Raw genomic sequence first — 26,801 nt, forward strand, 5'->3', positions numbered from 1 at the left:
AGAAACGAGAAAAGAGAAATAGATCGATATTTATAAGAAAGAGAGGAGGATTGTTGAGGAAGAATAAGAAATGTGTTACGTAAGCATGACTTAAAAAGTGGCCTACCATTTGTCTCAAAATTACTCGAGTAAGTATAAGCATGAAGATCATGCATTCGGTATGTATTTAAAGAGTAATTCTACCACACGGTGGTTTCCAACTGCGTCTTCTGTCGAGAGAGAGGATCTGACCGACGAGAGTAAGACTCTCTAGTAATGGAATTGTAGCACGGGACCGTCTGTTTTCTTTCACGTGGTAGATTTTTGGGGAATTCACTTCGGTACACCCATCAATTTCGGTATTTAAACGAATTCATGCCTTGTCTATCTGACATGCATGATTTTAGCCTATGAACAATAGCCTTTTTGTGTGCTTCATTTTCTATGCAAGGCCGAGTCTAGTGGCGAGATTTTGTACAATGGCAAAATTTCGTGGCCAAAAAATTTGAATCTCCTTTTTTTTACTCGAAAGAAGGTAAGGTGAACGGGAATTTAAAAATAGACGAGGAAACGATCTCCGTCTGAAAAAAGGAAAAAAAAGATGAAATGATTCTCGCTTTTAGAAATTGTATCCTCGTTTTAGTTGAGCGAAGTCATGGGCATCGCTGAGAACTGGAAGCGAGTAACAAATCCTCGCTTTATATAAATACTTGTTTGACCTTTTTAGTCCTACACCCCGATTACACCCTAAATCTTACTCTCCTTGTAAACCTTGATACTTTAGTCGAGAATTAATGGTTCACCATGGGGATCAATGTGACTGAGCTTAGATCAAAGACACGTAGGTGTTTTTATTAATTTCAGAGACCGACAATAATGGTACATTTATAGATTATAAAATTGTAAACATAGCTCATTCTAAAACATAATAATCTTCTTTGTTAGCAACAAACATATTTTTTGAGACAATGTTGAATGTGGAGTGTCATTTTTAGTGAACTCAACTCACTAATAAGATCAGGTATATAATAAATAGAATTGCGTCAAAGAACCAACATGCTTTTATCAAAGGTAGGTCCATATTTGATTCAACAATTATTTGCAATGAAATAATACATTCTTTCAAGGCTAAAGGGCTGGATGTCTTTTAAACTTGATTTTGATAAAGCTTATGATAGGATTAGTTAGCCTTTTATTGCAAAAAATTTGAAGTGTGTTGGCTTTGTTGATAAGGTGGTAAACTGGATTATGACTTGCACATGCTCTGTTGATTTTCAAGTTTTAATAAATGGTGCCTCGAGTGAAAATTTTTACCCAGAAAATGGTATTCGTCAACGAGACCAATTGTCACCTTACATTTTCATTCTTTGTCTTGAAGCTTTGTCGAGACTTCTATAACATGGTATTGACTCTAAAGTTTTGCAGGGTTTTAATATAGCTAAGGGAGCTCCAATGATTACACATTCTCTTTATGCTAATGATAGCATCATTTTCCTCAAGTATAGTTATAAGAATGCTTGTAATCTGAGACAGATTTTAGACAAGTTTGGCCGCTGGTCAGGTCGAGTGGTAAGTGATGCAAAGTCTACATTACATACTTCTAGTAATTTGGGTAGGAACTTCACAATGAGAATGTCTAGGGCGCTAAGTGTTCAAGTTGCTACCAATCCAGGTAAGTACTTAGGTATTCCTTTGCAGTGGAATAATTTTTGAGAGAACTTATTCTGAATTGCTAGAAAAACTTAGTAATAGAATGGCAGGGTGGAAATCTAAATCTTTGAACATTGTTGGCATGTCTATTCTTATTAAGTCTGTGCTTGACCCCGTGTCGAATCATGTAATGTCTATGCTGAAATTACCTTAAGGATTAATTAATAAAATTGATAAATTCAGGAATAATTTTTTGTGGGAAGGGGATAAAGATGCTAGGAAGATGCATAATGTTAATTTGCAAACTATTTGTAGTCTTGTGGTTAATGGTGGAATAGGGTTAAGAGACATGGATCTAAACAACCTTGCATTTCTTGCAAAGATGGCTTGGAGGATTAGTGAAGCTCCTAATTCTGAAGTGGCTAGTCTTTTAAAGACCAAGTACTTCACAGATTGTTCTTTTTGGTCAAGTAGAACTAAATGTGGGTGTTCTGTTAGTTGGATAAATTTAGTGAAAGGAAAAGAAATTATCAAAGGCAGTCTTAGGTGGTGCATAGATGATGGGAGTAAAGTGGACTTTTGGAATGATACTTGGATTAATGATATTTCGCTTTCTGCTATTGCTAATATGAATAATGTTAATATTCCTATCCTTACTGTCAAGGATGTCATTAACTCTGACACAAGATAATGGGATATGGGTGTTGTCGATCAATTTATCTCTGATGAGGTAAAGAGATAGATTTATTCTATAGCCATACCGGTGAGTGAGGGTATAATTAATAGATAATAGAATCTGGGCTCATGGGAAAGATGGTAAAGTGAGTGTTAAGAAGGCCTATAATTTTCTCATTTCTAGGAATGTTGGTAAGAATAATACCAATGATAAGTGATAACTAGAAATTTCTGTGGAGCATCAAATGCCTGCAGAAAATCAAATTCTTTTTGTGGAAGTTGTGCCACAATAAACTAAATCTTAATGAAACTCTGTATCGAAAGGTATTTCTTCAACCCCTGGATACTCTTTATGTAATCGCGACTTTGAAATTGTTTATCATTTATTCTTTAGTTGTTCTTCAGTTTCCCCAATTTGGAATAAGTTGCATGATTTAACAGGTTCGAGGGTTGAATTGGATGTGATGTCGCCTACTTACTTAGAACAGTTATTTTTTATGGATGTTTTTGTTGGCAATATTAAGTGGTGTTACATTATACCTCATGTATTGTGGAATAATATGAATAGTTTAATCAATGGAAAGGAAAGGTTTGTTGCTCTAAAGACTCTTGCTTTCGCCATTATGAGAGCAAGAGAATATTATTTCACTGTTATACATGAAGAGGAAAGAGTGACTTATATGCGTGAAATTTCAATTAAGTGGAATTTCCCTAAAACTGGATATTAAAAGTTGAACACGGATGGTGCTTCGTCTAACTCTCATTTTGCAGCAATTGGAGGGGTGGTTAGAGATATGCTGGTTATTTTGTGGCAGGCTTTGCTAAGTTCATCTATCATAAGGGGAGTAATGTGGCTGAAGTGTGGGCTGCAAGAGAAGGTATGCAACTTGCTTGTCAATTGGGAATCAGGAAGCTTGAAGTTTATTGTGATTCAACCTATACCATTCAACTATGCAAGGGCGAGGTTGCACCACCATGGTACCTTAAGGCTCTTGTCTAGGACATTGCTGATTTGAAGGAGAGATTTGAAGACCTAGTTTTTGTTCATATTTACAGATAATCAAATTATCATGTTGATACTTTGTCCAAGAAAACTTCTGAGAAACTTCTAGAGGGGGCTTGGTTTACAACCACTAGTAGAAATAGTCAATAATATTATTGCCGACATTCGGGATGTGTCTTACCCTAGGATGATTAGAGCTGTTTATTTTTGTTCTTTTCATTTCCAATACTAAAAAATAAATAAATGGAAAACAAAGATCAAATTAGAGAGACTAAACGTTTCACTCTTATATACAATTGTTAATGAAATTAAATGCTAAATGAAAGAATGACATTTAAAATAAGTTATTATAATTTTAATATTAATGTATACACTTATGAACTAGTGGATTAAAAAACTCCGCCAAAAATGCATGGAGACTAATAAGGTTATTTTTCAACATTTAATATAGATAATATTTGAGAAATTAATGAATAATAATTTAATATATTAATTAATTTATATTGGACAAAAATTGGAAAGTCTTTCAAGCTCACTACAAGCTTCTTCATATTAGCATTAAATTGCTCCCTCTCTCTCCTCCTCCTCTCTCTCTCTCTCTCCTATCTTTCTAAAAAGGAAAAATAAATCTTTGAGCTGCCTTGCTCAGATCTGGTCCAAAATCTGAGCAGAAAAAAATAAATTTTTTTAAAGTTTTTGGTAGTAGGTAATGAATAAGATGTTTTTACATCGTTTATGGTGTCTTTTAACATATTTCTTCGCCGTTTCGGGGTGACTTTTCTTCGCCGTTGTGGGGCGAGTTCTTCAAGTTTTAATATTTGGTTCGTGTCTTGCTTTTCTCGATTCAAAAACATCCACGGTTCATCACTACATCGCTTTCAATCGACATCTGTGTTTGTGTGGATCGACAAATTCATGGGCAAATTACTCCTTTGTTTTAGGAGCATCTCTTATCGAAGAAGATTACAATCTGATTAAATGGCAGAAATCATTTACGGATCTACCATCATCTCTCCCTTATACATAAAAGTAAATTGGATATCTTTGCGGTTTATTGCTCTTTCTCTTCGTGATTTATTTGTAATTGATGTCCTTATTTGCATTAGGGTCTTGATTATCTTGTATTTTTATGTTTTTGTTATTTTTGTAAGCGAACATGTAATCACTGTTTTGATTTGAATGAACTGAAATATGTTGCTTGTCCAAAAAAAAAAAAACATTATGTAATAAAAAAGTATCGATTGTCGGATTTATAATAGCATTTTTGGAATAGAAAACGTAGAGTAGGTTTGAGAGATAAAAATGTTTAGGTTTTAGTTTTTAGTTTTTTTTAGGGTAAAGGACAATATTGATATTTCATCCCAAAAAAGGATACCCCTTATCCAAAATCTAGTCTCATATAACCGTGAGTATCCCCCAATTTGTGAGAGTATCTCCCAAATGCGGGTTCATAAAAAATCATTGCGAAAACAATCAATACAAAACCACTTATTGTTATTTAATCCAATGAGAACAGACGGAACATGGACCACGGTTTTGAAGGGGTGCACAAATTTGGACTCAACATTTTCGTAGCTACTTTTTCTGTGTAAAGCTAGTTAACGAGAAACTCAACTGCAAGTAAAAAGAAAAAAAATCTACAAAGAACATATCCCATTTTAAAGCTCACAAACACAACTATAATGCAGGTAGAAAAAAAATTAGCAAACGGGTACAAAATAGTATCACATTTTCAATCAAATAATAGAAGTGTGTAATGTTCTCATGCATATAAAACATTCAAAAAGTAATAAGTGAAACAAAGTACTGGCCTCACAGTTTGGCTGCAAAGAATAAAGAGATTTTATTTTTATTTTATTTTTCGAAGAGTAGGGATAACCTCATTCATTAATATGAATCTCTGACTCCTCGTTATAGAGAGCAGTAGGGTGAATTACATTTACATTACATGCTTGAAATTGAAGATTGTTCAAAGGGATTCTAAGGTTTCACCTGACCGTAAGATTGCTTAGAAATACTCTAACATTTTCACCTGACCAAGAGTTGTTTATAGCTAATCTGTGACAATAGGTAAATATATTAGTTGCTTCTATTATTAAAAATCTATTTTTTTAAATAAGTCTGTGGACTTTGAAGTTTATACAGTTTGAGGCCTTAAAATTAAAGTCCTTACTGATATTGTATATTTTTTCTCTTGCTCTGGCATGCTTTCCCATTAAAAGTAGAAAAATAGGTTTTGAATCACTTTGAAAGATGTTGTTGAGTCCACTCCATTGTGTTGCCCATTGGAAAAAAGTTGCAACCCCTCTCAATTCCGGCTCTTCTCTGATTTTACAATCTGCATTGTATCCTCTTGCTTCTCTTGTGATCCCTGTGTAATCATTAAGAGTCGGACCTATACCGGAGCTAGTAATTGGGTCAAACATAACTATAGCAACATTAATTATGACAGCCATGAACACCTTATTAATGTCAGGTTCTTCATAAGTGATTTTCAAGTTCTAACATTCATTGGATTATGATAAAGTGTTTACATAATGTCATAATCAGTTGCACTCGTATTCATGAAACTATTTATAAATTTGACTATTGTCCTAACAGTTTGCGCACTATTTTCCTTCAGTTTCCTTTAAAAAAAAAAGGTCACATCTTGCTTTCCAAACATGCCAACAAGCAATATTGCAAAGAAAAAACCAATTCGTAGCTCTCCGATTTCTATTATATTTCTCAAACCATGCGTTAAGTCATTCATGAAAGTCAATAGTGTCGTTAGTAATATAATGCATATCAAAGTTAAGATGCATTCGTACATGGGAAGCAAAATTGCACTGGATGAAAAAATGAGTAAGAGTTTGACCACAATTGTTACATAGGGTACCAGTGGTATTTATATTTGGTAGAATGAATGCCACTCTTATGTTATTGGAAAGTATAAAATGGGCAGCTTTCCAAACAAAAGTTTTAATATAAGGGGTTACCTTCATATTCCATATCTTGTTCCATTCCTTAGCATTGGAGTCACTAGAATTAATAGAAAATGATTTAACTGAAAACGTACATGTATCGTTAAATGTCCACTTTGGTTTATCTTCCTCTCTTCTTGTTGGGATTTGAATTCCCAAAATTTTGTCAATGGTACTTTGATTAAAGCATATTAATCTCATGTATACAACTATGTTATTAATTGACTAACCTTTTTAAATTCATCGGCACCTGCAGGTATTTCTATTTCTATGGCCTAACATAAGTAGTTATTTCTAATTCTACAAAAAAAAATATATATAGTGAAAATATGTTGTAGTAGAAGACTAAATAAAAATATGCATAGAAATAGCAGTAAAGGTAATTCATGCCACCCAAATGTAGGGATGGTCATGGGGCGGGTATGCCAATCCCAATCACTGTCCCGTTCGTAAAAAAAAATATTCGTATCCGCCCTGTTACCCGTATGTATTGGGGCGAGGCGGGTATGGGGAATACCCGTATGGGGCGAGTTTCCCATGGGTTACCCGTAACACGGTGTTAATACATAAATTTATCCATAATCAAAACTTAAATATGAATCAAACAAAAATAATAACATAAAAATAATGCATTCTAAAATTTTAGATACAAAAATTCATTTTAAAATGAACAAAAGAATCTTTAGATGATTTATTAGTTTTTCTACTTTTTCCTTTCTCATTCTATCTTCGTCAATGTTAACCATTTCGTTACCTTTTATTATATGCATCATTTTCACTATTTTAACTTTTAGAGAATGTGTCTGATCACAACAAAGAAGCGAAATTGATGAATATAAAAGAACGATCAAGAATATAATAAATGAAAGAAAGCTCCACTAAATGGTGGAAGTATAAAAAATCGATACAAATTCTTGCATAGAAGTCTAAACCATTGTGATATGAAATCTACGGGGCGGGTATGGGACGGGGACCTTGAATGTCGTCCCCACCCCATCCTCGTAGCTTAGGTTTCGGGTATTACCCGTACCCGACCCCATCCCCAAACGGGGCGGGTACCCACAGGGATGGGTTTGGATGGGGCAAATGGCCATCCATACCCAAATGGGTTTCTTTCCATGCATTCAGAACTTTTCAAACTGAAGCAAAATTTCATGCTTCCAATAATAATCCACACTCTTTTTTTTTAACTAACAAACAAACATTTCATTCAACAAAGAAGGAAATTACAAGCTTCCACAATGTTTTCATCCCTGTCGTAGCAGTTCATAAAAGGTGGAAGAGAAGACCACAAATCTTTAAGATACAACAGTCTGGCACGGCGTGCAAGCCGATCAGCCAATTTATTTTTAACACGCCTAATATAAACAAGCCTACAGACACCACCTCTAGACATAAGACTTCTACAATCAGCAAGAAGATCCCCACATCTCCATCCGGCCGAGCAACTATCTCCATTCACAAAATCAACCACTTGAAGGCAGTCACTAACTAAGAGAACTTTGGACAAGTTCAATTCCCTGACCCAGGAAATCGCCAAAATTAATGCAGTAGCTTCCGCAGAAAATGCATCCTGAACTAGCTCAAAATCCAAACGAGAGCATTCTATTCTTCCTTTAACATCACAAAGAATCAGACCAACTCCCATATTAAAATTTTTAAAAGAACCATCCAAGAAGAGAATATGTCTAACATCAGTTCTAGGAGTTTTAACATCCTTCCTGCAAATTATCTCAGTAGGAGGAGTTATATAAGTGTTTATCATTCTTCTACTATTAAGAATGACTTTATCAAAATTAATGGCAACATTTTGAAATACCACTTCACTTCTCAGCTTCCAAATGCACCACATAACAATTGACCCAATGCTAGGCCATCCCCCAGGAAAAGGAGAAAGACCAATTCTAATGTCAAACCATCTAAGAAAGTAATCTTCAGGCCACATAAAATCAGTAGAAATTAAATGTTGCAGAGATAAGGCAAACCAAATGTGAGAGACCACAAGGCAGTGAAAGAAGAGATGAAGAACTGTCTCAGTTAATTGACCAAAGAAGAGATGAAGAACTGTCTCAGTTACTTGCAAAGAGGACAAGTAGAATCTATATAGTTATTATAAGCATGCATTGTAAAATTAACAGGCAACATGTGAGCAAACACCTTCCACATAAAATACCTAATCTTGGGGAGACAGTTAATTGACCAAACCTTTTCCCAGAAATCAGAGTCATCAGCAGAACAATAATCATTAGTATAAACTTTATATGTAGATTTAATAGTAAAATTTCCATCCTTAGTATGATCCCATTTGATTTTATCTTCACAGAGTAAATTCAGACGAATAGTACTTATTTTAACTACATCTTCAGGGAAGAAAAGGTTATGCAGAAGACCAACATTCCAAGAACCTTGTTGCTGATCAATAAGTTCATATAAAAAAGTTCAATTAAGGTAATTAGGATTAGCAGACAATGGAGGCGCAGCTGAGTACGACAACCAGTTAGACGGCCAGATCCTAGTTGATCTTCCATTTTTTATTTTAATAACAATTTTCAGAAAACTAATACTTTTAACTATTCCTTTCCAAATCCAAGAAGAGGAATCAGCTGCTTTATCAATTTCAAGCAGATTTTGATTCGAAAAATATTTATCTTTCAAGAAAACAGAGATTAAGTGATCTGGAAACTGAGTAAGTCTCCAAGCTATTTTTGAAATAAAAACCCTATTTAGTGCAAATGAGTTTCGAATGCCCAAACCTCCACAACTTTTAGATTTTCCAATGTCAAGCCAGGATCGAAAATATGTCGCTTTGCGGGGGGTTTTCTTAGACCACCAGAAAGATCTTTGTATGGAATCAAATTTTGAAGTAAGCTTTTTAGGAAAAGGAAAACATGACATGTGATAAGATGCAAGGCTAGACAAAACATGCTTGGTAACAACTGTTCGACCAGCAACATTCAGATTTGCCTTTTTCATGTTTCCCAATCTAGCATAGAACTTATCAATTAAGAATTGAAAAGTTCTTGTCCTATCTCTATTGATGAATTATGGAGTCCCTAAATATTTTTCAGAACTAGACAAATATTTGATCCCTAAAGTTCTGGAAAGAAGTTTGACATGTTTATGATGCATATTTGAACTAGTAAAGAAACTTGATTTGTCGAAATTAATGGCTTGCCCTGACGCTTTGGCAAATTTATTGAGAATTGCATGAGATTGCGAGCATAAACTATAGAATCCTTAGAGAACAACATGCAGTCATCTGCAAAAAACAAGTGAGTAATAGAAGGACTATTATTCCTAATTCTGAAACCATGAATCGTGTTATCAGATTCCGTTTTAAGCAGCATTTGAGAAATAATCTCCATTCAAAGAATGAAGATATAAGGGGAAAGATAATCCCCCCGACGAATACCTCTAGAAGGAGCAAAAGCCTCTCCCGGAGAACCATTGATAAAGACAGAATAAGAAACCGAGCTAATAGATTGGAAGATAATCTGACGCCAGTCCTCAGAAAAGCCAAGTTTCCTAAAAACTTCTATAATAAAAACCCATTCTAATCTGTCGAAAGATTTCGACAGATCAAGCTTAATAGCCATATATCCTTTCTTAGCCCTCTTTTTTATTCTTTTAAAGGAGTGCAAGATTTCATGACTGATAATGATGTTATCTTGTATCTGCCTGTTAGAAACAAAAGCCGACTGGAATGGGAAAATGATAGTGTTTAACAAAGGTTTGTGCCGGTTAGTTAAGATCTTCGAAATAATTTTATAAACAGAGTTGGCTAAACTAATGGGTCTATAATCATTCGCAGTCGAAGGATTATTTACCTTAGGAATGAGAGCAATGAAAGTGTAATTTAATTTACGCAACAAAAACTTAGTTTTAAAGAAACTTTGAATATGATCAATCACCTGAAGAGACACTATGTCCCAGTTATCACGAAAAAACCCTGCCGGAAAACCGTCCGGACCAGGAGATTTCCAGGGCTCCATTTCCTTGATAGTAGCATAAATTTCTTTCGTAGTTGGTATAGCCGCAAGAGAGAGATTTACCTCATCAGAGACAATGGGCTGCACATCTTTGAGAACTTCATGAATATTAACAAGACAAGGATTTGAAGACTGAAAAACCTTTTTGAAAAAACTTTCAAAATACGAAACTACTTGTTCTCTGGACTCTAACCAATTGCCTTGCTCATCCTGAACTGTATGTATAGTATTATACATATTTCTGAGCTTGACAGTGTTATGAAAGAACCGGGTGTTCTTGTTATAATGGACAAAATAGTTAATTCTCGACTTTTGCTTATAAAAAGCATTCTCAATTTCATACCAGAAGTCAAGCTGTTTAGAGTAATTTAATATGAAATTATCTAGAGCTGGAGTATATGGCATGGCTTGAAGCTTTTCAATTTCAGAGTTCAGCTTATGAATAGTCTTCTTAATGTGACCAAAAGAGTTGACATTCCAATATTGGAGGTCATCTTTGACATTTGAGAGTATACCCGCCATAACAAAACTAGGCGAACCCTTAACTCTCTTGGACCAAGCATTCGACAAAACATCTTTAAATTCAGGGCTCAGCTGCCAGCATTTGAAAATTTTGTATGGAATATAAAGTTTTTTTTCCCAAATGGAAACAGTTCACAAGGATAGGGCTGTGATCCGAATAAATTCTACCTAGATTCGTTACCCTAGTCTGAGGACGCAAAGAAACCCACTTATCATTCATAAACCCTCTATCAAGTTTTTCAATAATAATCCACACTCAACACTAACATATTAAGGGCCATATTAAGAACGGAAAAGCCTGGTAAAGTACTTATAGTACCTTTGTTGGGAACCCAATACTCGAGCAGTGAATAGCTTACTTAATTTGGTGCCATGTTCAGCATTTTGACGACTGTCTATAGAACTTCTGGACACCGAAACGGCACAAGGATAAAAATTTTGATGACTGTCCATAGAACTTCTGGACACTGAAACGCCACATGCATAAGTTTTATCTGATATTAAATTTAATATTTATTAATTATCGAGTTTATCCTCTTTGTCATTACAAAAGTGAAGGAAAATCCAATAGATATTATCTATTTCTACTCTTCAATGCACTTATCTTCTCTCATGTACTCATACACGACTCCTTTCTAGTATGTTTGATAATTTTGACATTCTCCCAAATAATGCCTTTCCCTGCCCAAGCTATATCCTAACGGAATTATTTTCCACATACTCTTTCACAAAAAACCAGCGATATTTGATATGTTTTATATTTTGCAAAGACAGATATATATCATCGATCATTTGGAATGGTATTGCCCTTCTGCAACAGTATGCTTATGTGAAATCAGTATACATGAGCACCCTACTAATTTGTAATCACTGTGTTGCTACAAAAGGCAACGAAAAGGTACATAAAGTTATGGAAGGAAAGCAATTTTATCTTCTTTTAATGTTGCTCATTCTTTCTATATACAGAAGGGGTTTTCGACCGGAGTTCAGTATAACAATCAGCATATCTTCACTTTGATGCTGATTGTTACGGGCATTTATGTGACATTCTTTCAAACCTGTATATCACAACAAGGGGAAGTGCATCCTTTGTTTGAAAAGGTTATTCCCAATCAGCATCGAAGAATCCCGCGTCCTTCATTTCTGAGTAGTACACATTCTCTAAATGCAAGTCATCCTCCTGCAATAAACACAAATCTTATTGTTATGATAAGAACCAGTTCCACAAAGGCGAGAAAAACTAAAGAGAGGACGAATACCTGGAAGAAATCAGCTAGAAAGGTCAAATATATCAGAGGAAGATAGAAAGCGTGATAGCAGACAGTTGTGAGGCTGTACATCCTGGGTAGAGGAAAATAAATCCAATGAGAATTACCTCAAATTGAATCTAGTAGACTCTAAGCTATGTTCACTGTGCTTAACTAAACAAGCAATGACGTACCACAATCCAAAGAGAGCCCCAGTCCCCAAAAGCCCACAAGCGAAAAGTGCTACTGCATTCAAGCCACACATCACCAAGATGTAGTTGTAGAATGCAGGTCTTGCTGCAGTTTGGGAAAAAAAAAAACAAGTAAAGCAATTATAAAATTCGAACAGATTTTTTTTTTAATGGAAGCATGAATAATGGGATTAGGCGAATAACGTACCAGGCAATCTCTCTCTCCATTTGGAATGGTGCGTGTACAATATAAAGCCGTAAGCCGTGGTCAACAATAGTTTGTGAATTAGCAGTAAACCCCATTTCGCCCTGTTTGTTGCTTGGTCAGTGTCTATAAACAGAGGAACTCCAAAGCCATATACGTATATTGCCTGCAAAGGAAACAGAGCAAACATATATATATATATTAGCAGTGTCAACATACTGTCATTTTGTACATGTTCAGTACAGAAACATCACAGGCAGTAATGGAACAGCATTTCATCCAAATACGAAGGGATGCAGAGATTGCAAATACGAGCAAAAGTAACTTCCAATTGCTTTTCCGTAGTTCAGAAACTCATTTACCACGTAAATAACTGATCTGACTACATCGTCACACGTTCTGATACTTGGTGACCTCTATCACATTCTGTCTACTTTAATCTAACCCCAAAACACTGAGGAGCAAACAAAGTGTCTTGATATTTTCTAATACAAATGCATAGCAAGTGCGTAATACAATGGTAACTTTATTTCTTAAAAAAAAAAACAAAAAAAAAAAAACAGTAAAAACTATGAGCCTGTTGCGTCTTTGATTAGTACAAAATATGCTTCGGGTACTAGACTATTAATCAGATAATCTAGTGATACTAATGAAACCTAGAAACTATTTACGTAAACCACATATACAGTAAATTTAGTCCAGATTCAGGGATGTGTAAATGGAATGATTGTGGCAGGTTTTGATGTACAAGAAGAAGTCATAGCACCAAATGGATAAGCAGGACTAGCTAACGCGCGATCGACACTGACCAAAATTGTGCTTCTTCGCTTAGTTATACATGATAATTGGCCTACATCAAAACTCATTGTAGGAGCAAGTCTATACAATCAGCTAAACGAACTACAAACTACAGTTTGATGCACAAGCTCGTCGTAAACTAGATCGAGGGGGAAACTAACCAAAGAATAGCTGGAGATGTATATATTGACTAAAAGAAATACCTTGAGGAGTATATCACCGCCAACAACAACGCCAGAGATCACAAAAGTGCGCGTTAAAGCTTCCAAGCTACTAGTATAGCTTCCTTGAAGTAGAAAAGTGACCAAACTAATTTCCAAGAACATCATCCCAGATGATGTAAACAACGATAAAAGGTTCCATCCAGATTCTTTCCCAGGAGTACATTCCCATGCCTGTGACATCATTATTCAAACATTTCAGTCACATTTGCAAACTAAAATCTATTAGAATAAACAAGGTCGTGTAGCATTTTGACCTAGTACTTGATAGGGTTATCGTAGAACTTATACAGCATAGCTGTTCAAAAATTTAGCTTATAGTTTCTTATTAAACTTATTTTGATGGAGTCCTGCTGACATAATTATATTTGTAGGATTGCTGGTTATTTGAAACCACTAATATATAAACCTATTACTGCCCAATGGTATTACAAAGCAGAGGATAACGTAAGACAAATTCTACTTCTTTAATTATTTTTTTAATGGCTGCAAACATTCTATTACATAGAAATCCAAAATTTGTATATTATGGGGGATAACAAAGGAACATTGCACACTTAATAGATGACAAACAAATTTTAAATTTCTAACGTTAACTTCAGAGCAAAATATTGTCGAAGGACACTAAGTAAGACAGACCATAGAAAACGTGGCAGTGACAACTGTTGCTTGCTTTTCTTAGAAGTGGCAAGTAACAAAGAGAAGCAGCAATTCTCACTTGCTATTTTTCCTATGATATGCCATACAGAGTCGTTTGTCTATATTTAGCTTCGAAACAAGACAGTAATCACATTGTGATTCTTAACATAAGAAACTAAAATTCCATCTGTCATCTATTAAACGTGCAATCGTGCATGCTCCTTTGTTATCATCTATAGCATCCAAACTTTATATCTCTATACAACAGAATTCATGCAACCATAAGTCAAATTAGAACTTTATTGCATGGTATCCTCAACTCTATAATATCATGGCACGGCATAACATGCCTTTTGTTAGTGATTTCAAATAATCTACAGGACTACCAGCCTCATAAATATAATCATGATGTCCACAATACAATTCCATGACAGAAGAAAGACAAACTAGTTTCAGGAATCACAAAACCAATAAGAAATCTTTAAAGCAAATCAGAACCCTAATTTCAACCTTGGTACATAAAATCTATCAAGAAGGAAGCGTGATTGTTGTTCTGATACACCTACTTATAAACCTTAGAACAAGTACACCATTGATAACGTATACCAGGAATCATTACCCTAAGTCCATTTTTCATCTCAACAGTACAATATCAAGAGTAATCATCATCATGAATATGAAACCCTAATTTTCAAAAAACTGCAAAACTGGTAGACAAGAAATAACATACCTGAAGAAAACACCAAGCAAGATTGAGAAAACTAACAAGCCATAGAAGTCCATAGTATGAAATCATAATATGAGATAGGCCATGAGAAAGTTTAATGAAGCTCTTTTTGGCTTGATAACCTAAGTAGACGATGAATATAACAGATGGAATAATCACAGCAAGATTACACCATAAACCATGACAATTAAAAAGCCAACCAGATAATAGCTTCCTATTTATATCCCCAAAATCCTCAACTGAAGAAGAAGATGATGAAGAATTAGAGGAAACTGGTGAGATCGTTTCTGCAATTTCTTCGAGTAATCTCATTATCTTTTACCCCTTAACCGAAACGCATAAGAAGAAACCCAGCCCGAATAATGAAGAACCCTCGCTAGAGATGGTAATAATGAAGTTATCGAATTAGAGATGCAACTGCTACTAAAAGTTATTTGGAGAAATGATTTAGTTTGATTATAAATTTTGGATTTTCTATTGTTCTTTTTGTTTGTTTTCACTATTTCCCCAAACAAAAGTACTACTCCTTCCCCCGATATATCCCTTCCTCCCCATTCCCCACTATAGGTGAAAAACCGGATGGTCTTCGGAATCGGATAGGTACAGTGGGTCTTGACTCCCTTGATAGACCGAGTTTTGTAACACCGCCCAGAAGTTGAAGCCCGGTGTAGTGTCGGGTTTTTGTGATGTTTAAATTATTGGCACATAAAGCACCATTTATAAAGGGAATATCAGTCTTACTAAGTGCTGATATCATTTCATCGATCCAACGGTCAGGATCGGTGGGATTATTTTGTCCTATATGAAACCATATCAGCACTTAGTAGAACTGGTATCCCCCTTTATAAATCATGACATAAAGGATTATTGATGAAAATAATGGTTCCCGAAGTAGTTTGACCATCTTTTATCCGAAAGTTAATCTCAAAATTCTTACCCCCTCCGTCCCTATTATAAAGGCGGAGTTGTAAAAATTTGTAGTTCCATTAGATAGGCAGATTTTCAATTCCAATATGGGTTTTTTCATATATTGCCCTTATTTATTATAGGTAGTTATCACCACAATTAAGTTAATGTTTCTAGTGTTGGAAATTGTAAATAGGAAAGGGAATGGAAATGTAGGAAATCAAAAAAAATTCTTATTCTAAGAAAAACTCACTTCTCTGCCTATATAATGGGGACGGAGGGAGTATTTTGTATTCACACCTCGAACTGATACTGTCAGAACATCGGGTAAAGTGATGGACACTCGCTGAAACACTTATTGAACATCGGGTAAAGTGATTGATCTCGAATTGTTGGTTGTAAAGTCGTATTCAGTAGAGGTCATATGGTTATATAACCATAAACACACAATAAAGAACAAAATAGTAAAAGATCAATCCCACTAGTGATTTAAAGAAATAAAGATAACCGAACTTTGTGAGTTAAGAGAACCAGCTGAAATGACAAAGGTACCAAATATACCACAATCTTTTTGATATCAACCTACACAGACACATCTTGTCAAGTGTTTTATTAACGTAAAAGTGTATTTATTTTAATTATAAAGACAAAGCAATATAACACGGAACCAAAAAAAATTACAGGACACATAAGATTTTTTTAGCGAGGAAAACTGCAAGGCAAAAACCCCTCGGGAACTAGTTCGGTTTTGCATACTCTCATAATTAAACCGATATTCAAATTGACTACCACAACCTTGTATGGTTGAGACCACGTAAACTACTCCTACTTACTCAGTTTCTTCAGTATCCTTGTACCTACAACCGATCTGGTTTACGTGCATAAATCCCAAGATAAAGTCCACTGTCTCAAGTCAATTCACCCGCTATAAAGACTTTAACAACTCAACTCCGTTGGATCGTATTTTCAAGCAGTAAAGGAATAATCTGTTTCAGTAATCTCTTTATAAATCAGAGATAAGATGAGTACAAAGGATCTTCAGTTTAATCAATATAAACTTCTTTGTCGGTCGCAGATCAACTAAGACAAAGACTATCGAAATAATCAATCTTAGTTTACAGACTATTAAAGCAATATCCCAAACGAGAAATAACTAGATAGATTTCTGATTTATACAACAAGCCTGATGTCTATCAAGATAAACTCTTGTTGGATCCCAGTCAATCAAGCATACAAGAAATATCACAAATATTATAACACCAAAAATAAAATCTTCTAGTCTTCAACTTCAAAGTACCTGCATAAATAATTTTATCCCCACTAATGGGCGATCACACAGAACTGAGTCTGTTAACAATGGATGATCACCAATCCTATCTTCAAATCTTGATTAATAAGATATATCTGAAATAGTTTATCCTTAAACTAGTTCGAGTGACCTTATATTAGAAGATCAAGATCACATAATAATAAAAAAAAAATAGATCTATCAAGGTTCAACTTCACCATTAGTCAATCAAATCAATAATCGAAAACTAAAATAACAATACAATTTAGTTACCCACCAACGGTACTACTAAAAGTTTCTTGATCCCAAAGAAGACTTTAAACGAATGCTACTTAAGATATTTAACCTGATTAGGATACTCTCTTATATCAATAAGTATGTGAAATATAACTAGTAGATTCTTATAAAAACGGTTAGGCAGTATGCCATGCGATGAGTTCGTAAAAATAAAATCTCCACTACTTATAGTGTAAATACCAAGGCTTATTTGGACAACAAGGAATTACAAATCCGAAAACACTAATGGTGGGTTTGGATGTAGAATTTCAAATGTGGAATTTATGGGTCCAGGGGATTTGGTAGAATTATGTTTCCCTTTGTATGTTTGGTTGCGCGAATCCTTGGAATCACGTTTCCTACGGGATTTAGTTTTCCAGCAAATCCTCCGTATGGAATCCGACCCCTCCCTCCTAAGATTTGCTGGGAAACTTATCAAGGGATTTATGGACCCACTTTTTTTAAACTTTAAATTCCATATATATGCAATTTTAATATTTGAGGGTAATGCCAAACGGCACAAAGACTTTAATAGAAGAAAACTTTATAAATCCTAGGAATTTTAATTGAGTTACCAAACACATAAGGAATTTACATAAATCCCAGAATTTGTAATCCCATGGGATTATAAATTCCTGAAAACGGTGAATTCTGCAAACAAACCCACCATAAAGATATTCAATAAACGTTTATTTCCGGTTTCATCAAAATTCCAACTATAGTCCAAAATTCATCACATACCGAAATCGCTCTTGGATAACAACTAATATTAGCTAGTACATAACATATACTTTACTAAGATATCAACAAGATATATGATATTTTATATGAAACAGAAAGCATATAATTCTAAATATCTAAAAGATACTAGGATATTTCAGTTCGGGAACTTGCCTTGAGCATCGAGGAAAATATTTGACCGCTAAGTAATTAAAATTTAGCACAATTCCAAGTACTATGTCGACATCTTATGAAAAATATTTTTTAACCAAATTACATTTTCGACAGCTACATAACCCCGAAGATAGTAACAAACCAAAAACACAAATATGGTTATATAGGATCAGTCATTTTAAAAATCCATAAGATCGGTCCTAGTAGAGATCCTTAGGATCGGTCGTAGTAGAGATCCTTGGGATAGGTCCTACTAGAGATCCTACCGAACCACTTTTCAACTACGAAACAAGTTTCGCAAGAGTACTTCTTTAAATATGTAACTAAACATAACTTCCAGGAACGGATTCAACCGGAAGTTAGCACACTAAATAATAACAGATTACCAATGAGTGTTATGTCGATTCTACGAAGTCCATGGATATACCATACTTCATATCTCCATATGCCAAAGTTGTACGAAGCAACTAATATATCTTTCTTTTACACTTTGACCAGTAAAATGATCAAGTCACTGATACTAGAGACAAGTAACAAACTTCATATGTTATGTTTTCAATATAAACTGATTCGAAAGAAAGGTAGATAGAAATGGAACAAGTCAACTCTGTGTTACTAACCTCGAATAGAAGGATGATGTGTTCGTTGTTGCCGATACGTCAACAGGTTCTTCGGAGTAACACAAGCGAGTATCAATATTCATATGTTCCAAATCAAACCCAACGAAGTTGAATCTAGTAATCAAATCAAGCAACTTCGAGTTTTGAAACTAAAATATGACAACCAAACTTGGTGTACCAACGCTTGGTAGGTTTAACCAAGAAATGTTGTAACACTGTCTATCTGAGTTGTTTGGGTTATCTATAAAACTAGAAAAATCCAGATCAATAAATCAATCTAAAGGACAGATCTAATACCATGAGCGTAACTCGACTTTGAAAACAATTCAGATCAACTAATATATTTAATAGTTATAAAACAAAGAATAAAAATTGACTAGGGCAAACAACATAGACTAGAAAGCTAAGGTCCAGCTACAGCAGGTCGAAAAACTAAGGTAAAAAAACCCAGGTCGAGAGACCAATGTCCAACGACAAACACTAAAAAGCCAAAATTAAACTTTAGCAGGTTGTGTGACTAAAAATACTACACGTCCAAAGAAAAAAGTTAGACTTGGAAAAGTCAAGTGACTAAGCTTCAACTTTAACAAACTGAAAACTAAAGTAACTTCAGGTTGAGATCACTAAAGTCATCTCAGGTCAAACTGCTAAAATTAAAAGCCTAAAAGTTTAGCTGAGTCGTTAATTACATCTCAAAAGAGAAATTGTCAAAAACTTAAAATTATTATACAAAAAATCATATAATCGGAACAGATCTAAATTTGGATCTCAACTTAAAAAATTTCCTTGAAAATAAAAAGAAGGGAGTAGCCAAAATAGTGCGAATATATATATAAAGCATTCAGCTCTGAGAAACATTTAGCTGAAAAAAGTAAAATTTCATTAACCATAAAAAAATTACAAAAAATAGAAATACAAAAATTTCAATCTCAAATCTTTTCAGGATACTAATCTTTTGTAAAACACTGGGAGATTTCATTAGCTCCACCTGGACCCTCAATACCAGGAGAATTTGGAATAGCAACTTGATTTGAACTCTCGCCAATAACACATGAAGAAAATGGAGGAGCCTCGAATATAGCCAATTGGTCTTGAATATTCGTGAGATGCTCATTCAACTTGGAGATCTGATCTTTGAGAAGATTCTCATTAGATTCATACCCTATGCATCTAGAGCTTGGATCTTTAAAACCATCTAATTGATTAATTTAAGATACTCATAAACTGATGAAAAGTAACAGTTAAATAAATTGATTATAATCTTTCTCCGCTGGAGCATAATTGATTAATTTAAGATATTCATAAACTGATGCAGGAATGGGAAAAATAACCCACACCCAAGGTGAGATTCAGGGATTAATAGCTTGTCATCCCTGCAATCTTGAACATCAGAAACATTAATAAAGCAAGGTTCTGGCCAACGAACCCTAATTCCGAGACCAATTGAATATTATACATATTGAAAATAGTCTTGACCGGAGTTGGAATTGGATCAAAACCTTCGGCCATTCAAAAGAACTTTTTGAGAAAATTGAGAAATGAAAGGAAAACTTTTGAAGTTGCTTAAATTCTTAGAGCTTTAGAATAAAGAAGAAGAAAGATACTGTGAAATAATTTTACAGATTTGAGTAACCTTATACAAAGAAAGTGAAAATATGTGACTGTCTAAAACGGTTCACTATCCCCACTATCTTCACTCTCTTTTTTAACATTAATGACAATTGTAATGATAACCGACTATTACAGGTCATAAAGCCCAACATATATTAAAATAACTATAAACTTTCCAAAAAATGTCGAATGAACCAACCTAAATATTATAGCATAGCTCGGTTGAACACACCAAGCGTTGGTATGTCAAGTTTGGTTGTCATATTTCAGTATCAAAACTTATCTAGAGTCACTTGATTAAATGCTAGAGTCAACTTCGTTTAGGTTAGACTATAAAGTCTAGGAATGTTGAGAAATACAAGTATTACTCAGAAGACCTGAAGAATGAGAAGAATTAATGAATGCAACGAAGAAATCATCCTTCCACTTGAGGTTAGTGTTAGAGCATTTCTCGACCGAACTCGCAAGCGTTGCTATCTCAAGCTTGTTTGTAAAATTTAGTTGTCAAAACTATATGTCTTGATTTCTAGTCTACTTATAGCTAAAGTCTCGGACTAGCATAGTTAAGTGTAGTTGAGTTCCGGACTCCACCACAATCATCATATGAAGACGAAGAACTACTCAAGAAACCAGTGGAACTTCATCGACTAAAAGGTATGTGGATACCTGAACTTATCTATCACTCAAAAGTCTATCTACTTTATCTACTACTCTTGAGACCAAAGTCGTATAAGTGTGTAGATTTAAATTATACACATTTGCTATTTCGAGCGGAGTTTAACTCGCCTATCTATTTATCGAAATATGTGTTGGTAAGCTTTCACTTTAGCCAAGTTCATCTTTACTCGTGACGAAAGTCATGTTGACATTTCAATATCTTGAAAATCACTTTGATGAAAAATAGTTTATGAATAACAACTATATAACATCCTCTAAGAATGTTTCAGTGATTGAAGTGTAAAGTTGAGATTATGTAACCATCTTTGGATATAAGAATATATAGTGTGTTCGCACATTAGTGTATAAATCCATGAACCGGGAACCAAGTGTATGCATATGTGTGTGTACGAAATTGGTGAAGGAGACAGGTTAAATATACATACCCGTACACATACTGGCGGAAGTTCACGTCCGTGAATATCTGCTGAGTTTGGGAATTAACAAACTCTTAACCAGTCACCTTAAGTATGCGTACCCGTATGCATACTGACGGAAGTTTTCTACCCGAGAATTTATGCTGAGGTTGGAAACCAAAACCAACTCAAATCCGGTTGCTTAGGTACGCATACCCGTACGCATACTTAAGATGGTTACTTTATCAAATCGATCAGTTCATAAACTTAAACATTTAAATTACAAGGAATGCAATTTTTGCAAACCATGGCTATAATGTTCATGAATCGATTCAAGTGAATCAAACCGATTTTTGTTTTGTGTCTTCCAAAAGATCTAAGCAATTGAACAAACCTTTAACTAGTTCATTTGAGTCATTTGAACTAGTTGTGGTAAAGAAGAATAAGGTTGATATGGAAGTGCTCATATGACTAACCATTTGGTTAACTATTGTGAACCAACTAAGTGTACACGTTTAGGTACGGTTACTCAAACCTAAATGAATTATATTTCATTTGTGTATAACAAGCTAAGATTCGATCTAACGGTTGAAAGATATTAGCTTGAATCTAATCAGGTTTTCATCTAACGATGGATATTGAATGCTTTGTTACTAAGCTAACATTGATTGCAAACCCTGATTTGAAAACTATATAAAGGAGAACTCTAATAATTGGGAAACCTAATCCCCACACCTCTTGTGATACTAGTTGTGTTAGCTAGAGTCGATTCTCCTTTAACCTTAGGTTTCTTCTCGAGACCCTGTAGGTTAACGACTGAAAGACTTCATTGGGATTGTGAAGCCAGACAAGACTACTTTTCTTGTAGTTTTGTGATATGATCTTGTTGTATCTATCGTACGAGTACAATCGTAAGATTGGCTTGAAATTGATATCTCCGATAGGCAAGATAGAAAAGAAGTCACAAACATCTTTGTCTCATCGTTTGTGATTCTACAATATCTTGTTTCGCTAGTCGATTAAGATTATTGTGAGGTGATCGATGATTCTAGGTTGTTCTTCGAAAATATAAGTCCGGGTTATCGATTGGTTCCTGTTCACCTTGATTTATCAAAATACGGAACAAAACTCGTAGGTATTTCCGTTGGATACATATTTATCTATTATCGTAGAATTTTCTGCGTGATACATATTTGTTTATTAAAGTCTTCTACTTTGGGTCGTAGCAACTCTTAGTTGTAGGTGAGATCAGCTAAGGGATCAAGTTCGTAGTATCCTGCAGGGATCAGAGACGCAAGGAGCGCAATTGTACCTTGGATCAGTGTGAGATTGATTGGGGTTCAACTACAGTCCAGGCCGAAGTTAGTTTGTAGTAGGCTAGTGTCTGTAGCGGATTAACACAGTGTGTGTGAAAAAGCGAGGGTCTAACAACACCACCCAATATCTCGCTTAGCAATCTGTATGGACAAACTCCGAAATACTTTCTAGAGAATCAACTAGACAGTCAGACTCAATCTAGGTAAAAGTATCTCAAGAAGTTAATATCTCTCTCTTTTTTTGATTTACTCAAACTAATAGAAACCAGTGAGTCTTTAATCAAACACAAGGAATAACTTGGATGGTACCAAAGACCAATATCCAAGGATCAATCAATGACAATCAACAACCAAAGGTTGGATTATTCTAATTGATGATCTAAACGCACAACCGGTATTATTTCAATTATAAAGATAAAACAATATAATGCGGTAATTAAAATAACACAGACACCAGAAATTTTGTTAACGAGGAAACTGCAAATGCAGAAAAACCCCGGGACCTAGTCCAGATTGAACACACACTGTATTAAGCCGCTACTGACACTAGCCTACTCCAAGATAACTTTGGACTGGACTGTAGTTGAACCCCAATAAGTCTCCCACCGATCTAAGGTACAGTTGTACTCCCTACGCCTATGTTCCCAACAGGATATTGCGCGCTTGATTCCCTTAGCCGATCTCACCCACAACTAAGAGTTTCTACGACCCAAAATTGCAGGTTTTGACAATAAACAAATCTGTCTCACACAAACAAGTCTATCAAAGGATCAATCTGTCTCCCACAGATAAACCCTAAAGGTTTTGTTCCGTCTTTTGATAATAATCAAGGTGAACAGGAACCAATTGATAATTCAGTCTTATATTCCCGAAGAACAGTCTAGAGTTATCAATCACCTCACAACATTCTTAATCGTATGGTAGCGAAACAAGCTGTTGCGGAATCACAAACAATGAGACGAAGATGTTTGTGATTACTATTTATATCTTGCCTATCGGAGATATCAATCTGATTGTACTCGTACGATAGAAGATGCAAGATTAGATCACACAACTACGATAAAAGTAGTATTGGTCTGGCTTCACAATCCCAATGAAGTCTTTAAGTCATTAACCTGGTTTTAGAAGAAGAAAACCAAAGGTTAAAGGAGAAACGACTCTAGCACGCAAACTAGTATCACACGTAAGGTGTGGGGATTAGTTTTGCACAATACTAGATGTCTCCTTTATATTGTCTTTCAAATCAGGGTTTGCAATTAAGTTACCTTGGTAAAAAAGCAATCAATATCCACCGTTAGATGAAAACCTTATTCAGATTGAAGCTAATATTTCTCAACCGTTGGATCGAAAACTTACCTTGTTACACACACTTGAAAATGCACGTTTCTAGGTTTGTTAACCGTACCCAAACGTATGCACTTGTTGGTTCAATAATAGTTAACCAACAGGTTATCCATATGAGCATTTCATATCAACCATGTTCTTCTTCACCATAACTAGTTCAAATGACTTCAAATGAACTAGTTAGAGATTTGTTCAATTGCAAGGAAATCTTATGTACTACACAAGACACAATTGAAGCAAAGATTATTTGATTCACTTGAATCGGTTCATGAACTTTTATAGCCACGGTTTGCAAACTGCATTCCTTAGTCCTTTTATGTTTAAGTTCAGAAATCATCTTCAGATATATAACCTTCTCAAGTTCGCAGACTAGGTTCGCGGACTTAAGTTACCGGGCAGAGTTTACAAACTCTAGCAGAAATTCTTGGGAATGAGAACTTCGCCGGTTCGCGGACTGAGTTCGCGGACTTAGCTTCACGCAGGTAGTTTGTCAACTCCAACAGAAATTCTCGGGTTTGAGAACTTTGGCAGTTCGCGGACTTGGCTCTCGCCATTCTTCCGGTTCTCTTGATCAACAAAGTTCGCAAACTTTGGTTCAAGGAATAAGACTTATACATAAATGTGTTTCCACAACAATGCTTATATCCATCATTGGTTATGTAATCTAAACTCTCATTTCAATCATTGAACCATTCTTAGAGGATGTTATGTAGTTGTTACACCATTTCTCGTCAAAGAATTTTTCAAGATGATTGAAACATATCATGACTTTCATCACATGGTAAAGATAAACTTGATCGAAGCGAAAAGATTACCAACACATATTTCGAGATATAGATAGGCGAGGTATACTAGGATCGAAATACCAAATGTGTATAATCCAAGTCTATATATATGGCATACTACTTCTTGTCTCAAAGAGTAGGAGATAGAGTAGATATACTTTTGAGTGATACATAAGTTCAAGTCTTCACATACCTTTTTGTCGAGAAGTTCCACCGGTTCCTTGAGTAGTTCTTCTACTTTTATGATGAATCGCCATGAAGTCATTGAGCTCAACTACACTTTCTATCCTAGTCCGAGATTTAGCTATAATAGACTAGAAATCAAGACTTATAGTTTTGATCACTAACATTGACAAACATGCTTGAGATAACAACGCATGCGAGTTCGAAAGAGCAATGCTCTAACAATCTCCCCCTTTGTCAATTTTAGTGACAAAACTATCAATACATATGGAATACAAAAAAGATAAAGAAACTTTAGTAACTCCTATTCCACATGTCTAATCTTCAACATTCCTCGAAATCTTCGTCACTTCCAAGTACTCCAATGATCCCAAAGGTTGTAAGTTTAGCATCATCGCTGTTGAAGATCCGTAGCTATAACAATGAGAAAACATAGTTCTCGATCATTGTTATACAGTGTCATAGTATTATTACACAGCGTCAAAGTTCAATTGTATCACAACTTCAACAATAATAATATGGTGATATGTATCACTCCCCCTTAGTCAATACTCCATCTCACATGGAAACCATCCCCCCTTAAACAATGATCCGAAAACCATATGTATTTGTAGTGTGAACTACATATTAATTCTCCCCCTTTTTGTCAATAAAATTGGCAAAGGTACAAGAACGATATCATAATGAAATTTCCGAGAGAGACATTTTATGACAAAAGGAAAAAAATACATACCAACTAATTTAGATGCAATCATAAAGCCGAAGCTAAATGCATTCATCAAGGAGTTTAAAGATACAAGATAACCCCTCTAAAATTCCATAGCCACACACCCCTCAATATATGACCATTAAGCACAAGTTCAAAAGAACTCTCCCCCATTTGATGTCATTCCCGAAAGAACAACAAGAGCGACCTTAATTTCAAAAGAAAAGAAAGATTTGTATTGGACACCAAAAACCATAAGAATGATTTTCTATATCCAAAAACTCAATCAAATTAATCACAAGTAAACCCATGATTAATTTAATCGGAATACGCATTCAAATTAAACACAAAAAGTGATCAATTCAATTGATTATACTCAACATAAGAGAACTTATGGAGACACGAAAATACTCAACTAGATTAATTACAAGAGACCCCATAATTAATCTAATTGGAATACACAACCAAACTAATTACAAAAGTAATCAATTTAATTGTCAATTGTTTTGCTCGACATAAGAAAACTTATGGAGCAATAACTAAATAACCAAACCAGATGATTAATTTAGTTCAATATGTTCGACATAACATACCTCATGGAACACCAACTAAGATAAAAAATCAACTTGGTTGTATAGTGCTCAACATAAGATACATTACGAAGCCTCGCAGTAATACATAAAATATGGATCAGGGATGATCAATACTGCGGAATACACAAGGATTCATTCTATCTTCAATCACTATTTGCATAACGATATTAATAGACATAATCCTTGAAAACAAAAGATTTTAACCTATCTTCCATCAAATAATTGACAATATAGGCTTAACTTTTGTATTTGTCAAAAGTACATTCATTCTTTTACCAGTACGTGAATACCGAACACGAATGACTTTACTTTTGACAAAGTATGGGACAAACATAGTTCACGGACGTAAACACCAATCCCATAAAAATTTGCAATATAAAAAATCATAAAGATTAAT

The 26,801-nt window shown here is 34.8% G+C and overlaps 1 protein-coding gene across 1 annotated transcript; it reads right to left on the minus strand.

Moving 5' to 3' along the window:
- Positions 1-11,560: 11,560 nt before the first annotated feature.
- Positions 11,561-15,336, minus strand: LOC113275816 (transmembrane protein adipocyte-associated 1 homolog). Its single transcript, XM_026525378.1, has 6 exons — positions 14,813-15,336; positions 13,426-13,617; positions 12,428-12,590; positions 12,223-12,325; positions 12,041-12,122; positions 11,561-11,961 (listed from the first exon to the last, which is right to left on the minus strand). The coding sequence occupies exons 1-6, from the start codon at positions 15,119-15,121 to the stop codon at positions 11,884-11,886; spliced, it is 927 nt and encodes a 308-aa protein (XP_026381163.1). The 5' UTR covers positions 15,122-15,336; the 3' UTR covers positions 11,561-11,883.
- Between the last annotated feature and the right edge of the window lie 11,465 nt (positions 15,337-26,801).

Source organism: Papaver somniferum, chromosome 4 (genome assembly GCF_003573695.1).
Source record: "Papaver somniferum cultivar HN1 chromosome 4, ASM357369v1, whole genome shotgun sequence".
Taxonomy (NCBI): Eukaryota; Viridiplantae; Streptophyta; class Magnoliopsida; order Ranunculales; family Papaveraceae; genus Papaver; species Papaver somniferum.

Coding starts and splice junctions, on each gene's coding strand:
- LOC113275816 (XM_026525378.1), bottom strand. CDS start 15,121: ATGAGATTACTCGAAGAAATTGCAGAAACGATCTCACCAGTTTCCTCT. Junction 13,618..14,812: donor TTGCTTGGTGTTTTCTTCAG/GTATGTTATTTC, acceptor ATGATGTCACAG/GCATGGGAATGTACTCCTGG. Junction 12,123..12,222: donor GGGGCTCTCTTTGGATTGTG/GTACGTCATTGC, acceptor TCCTCTACCCAG/GATGTACAGCCTCACAACTG.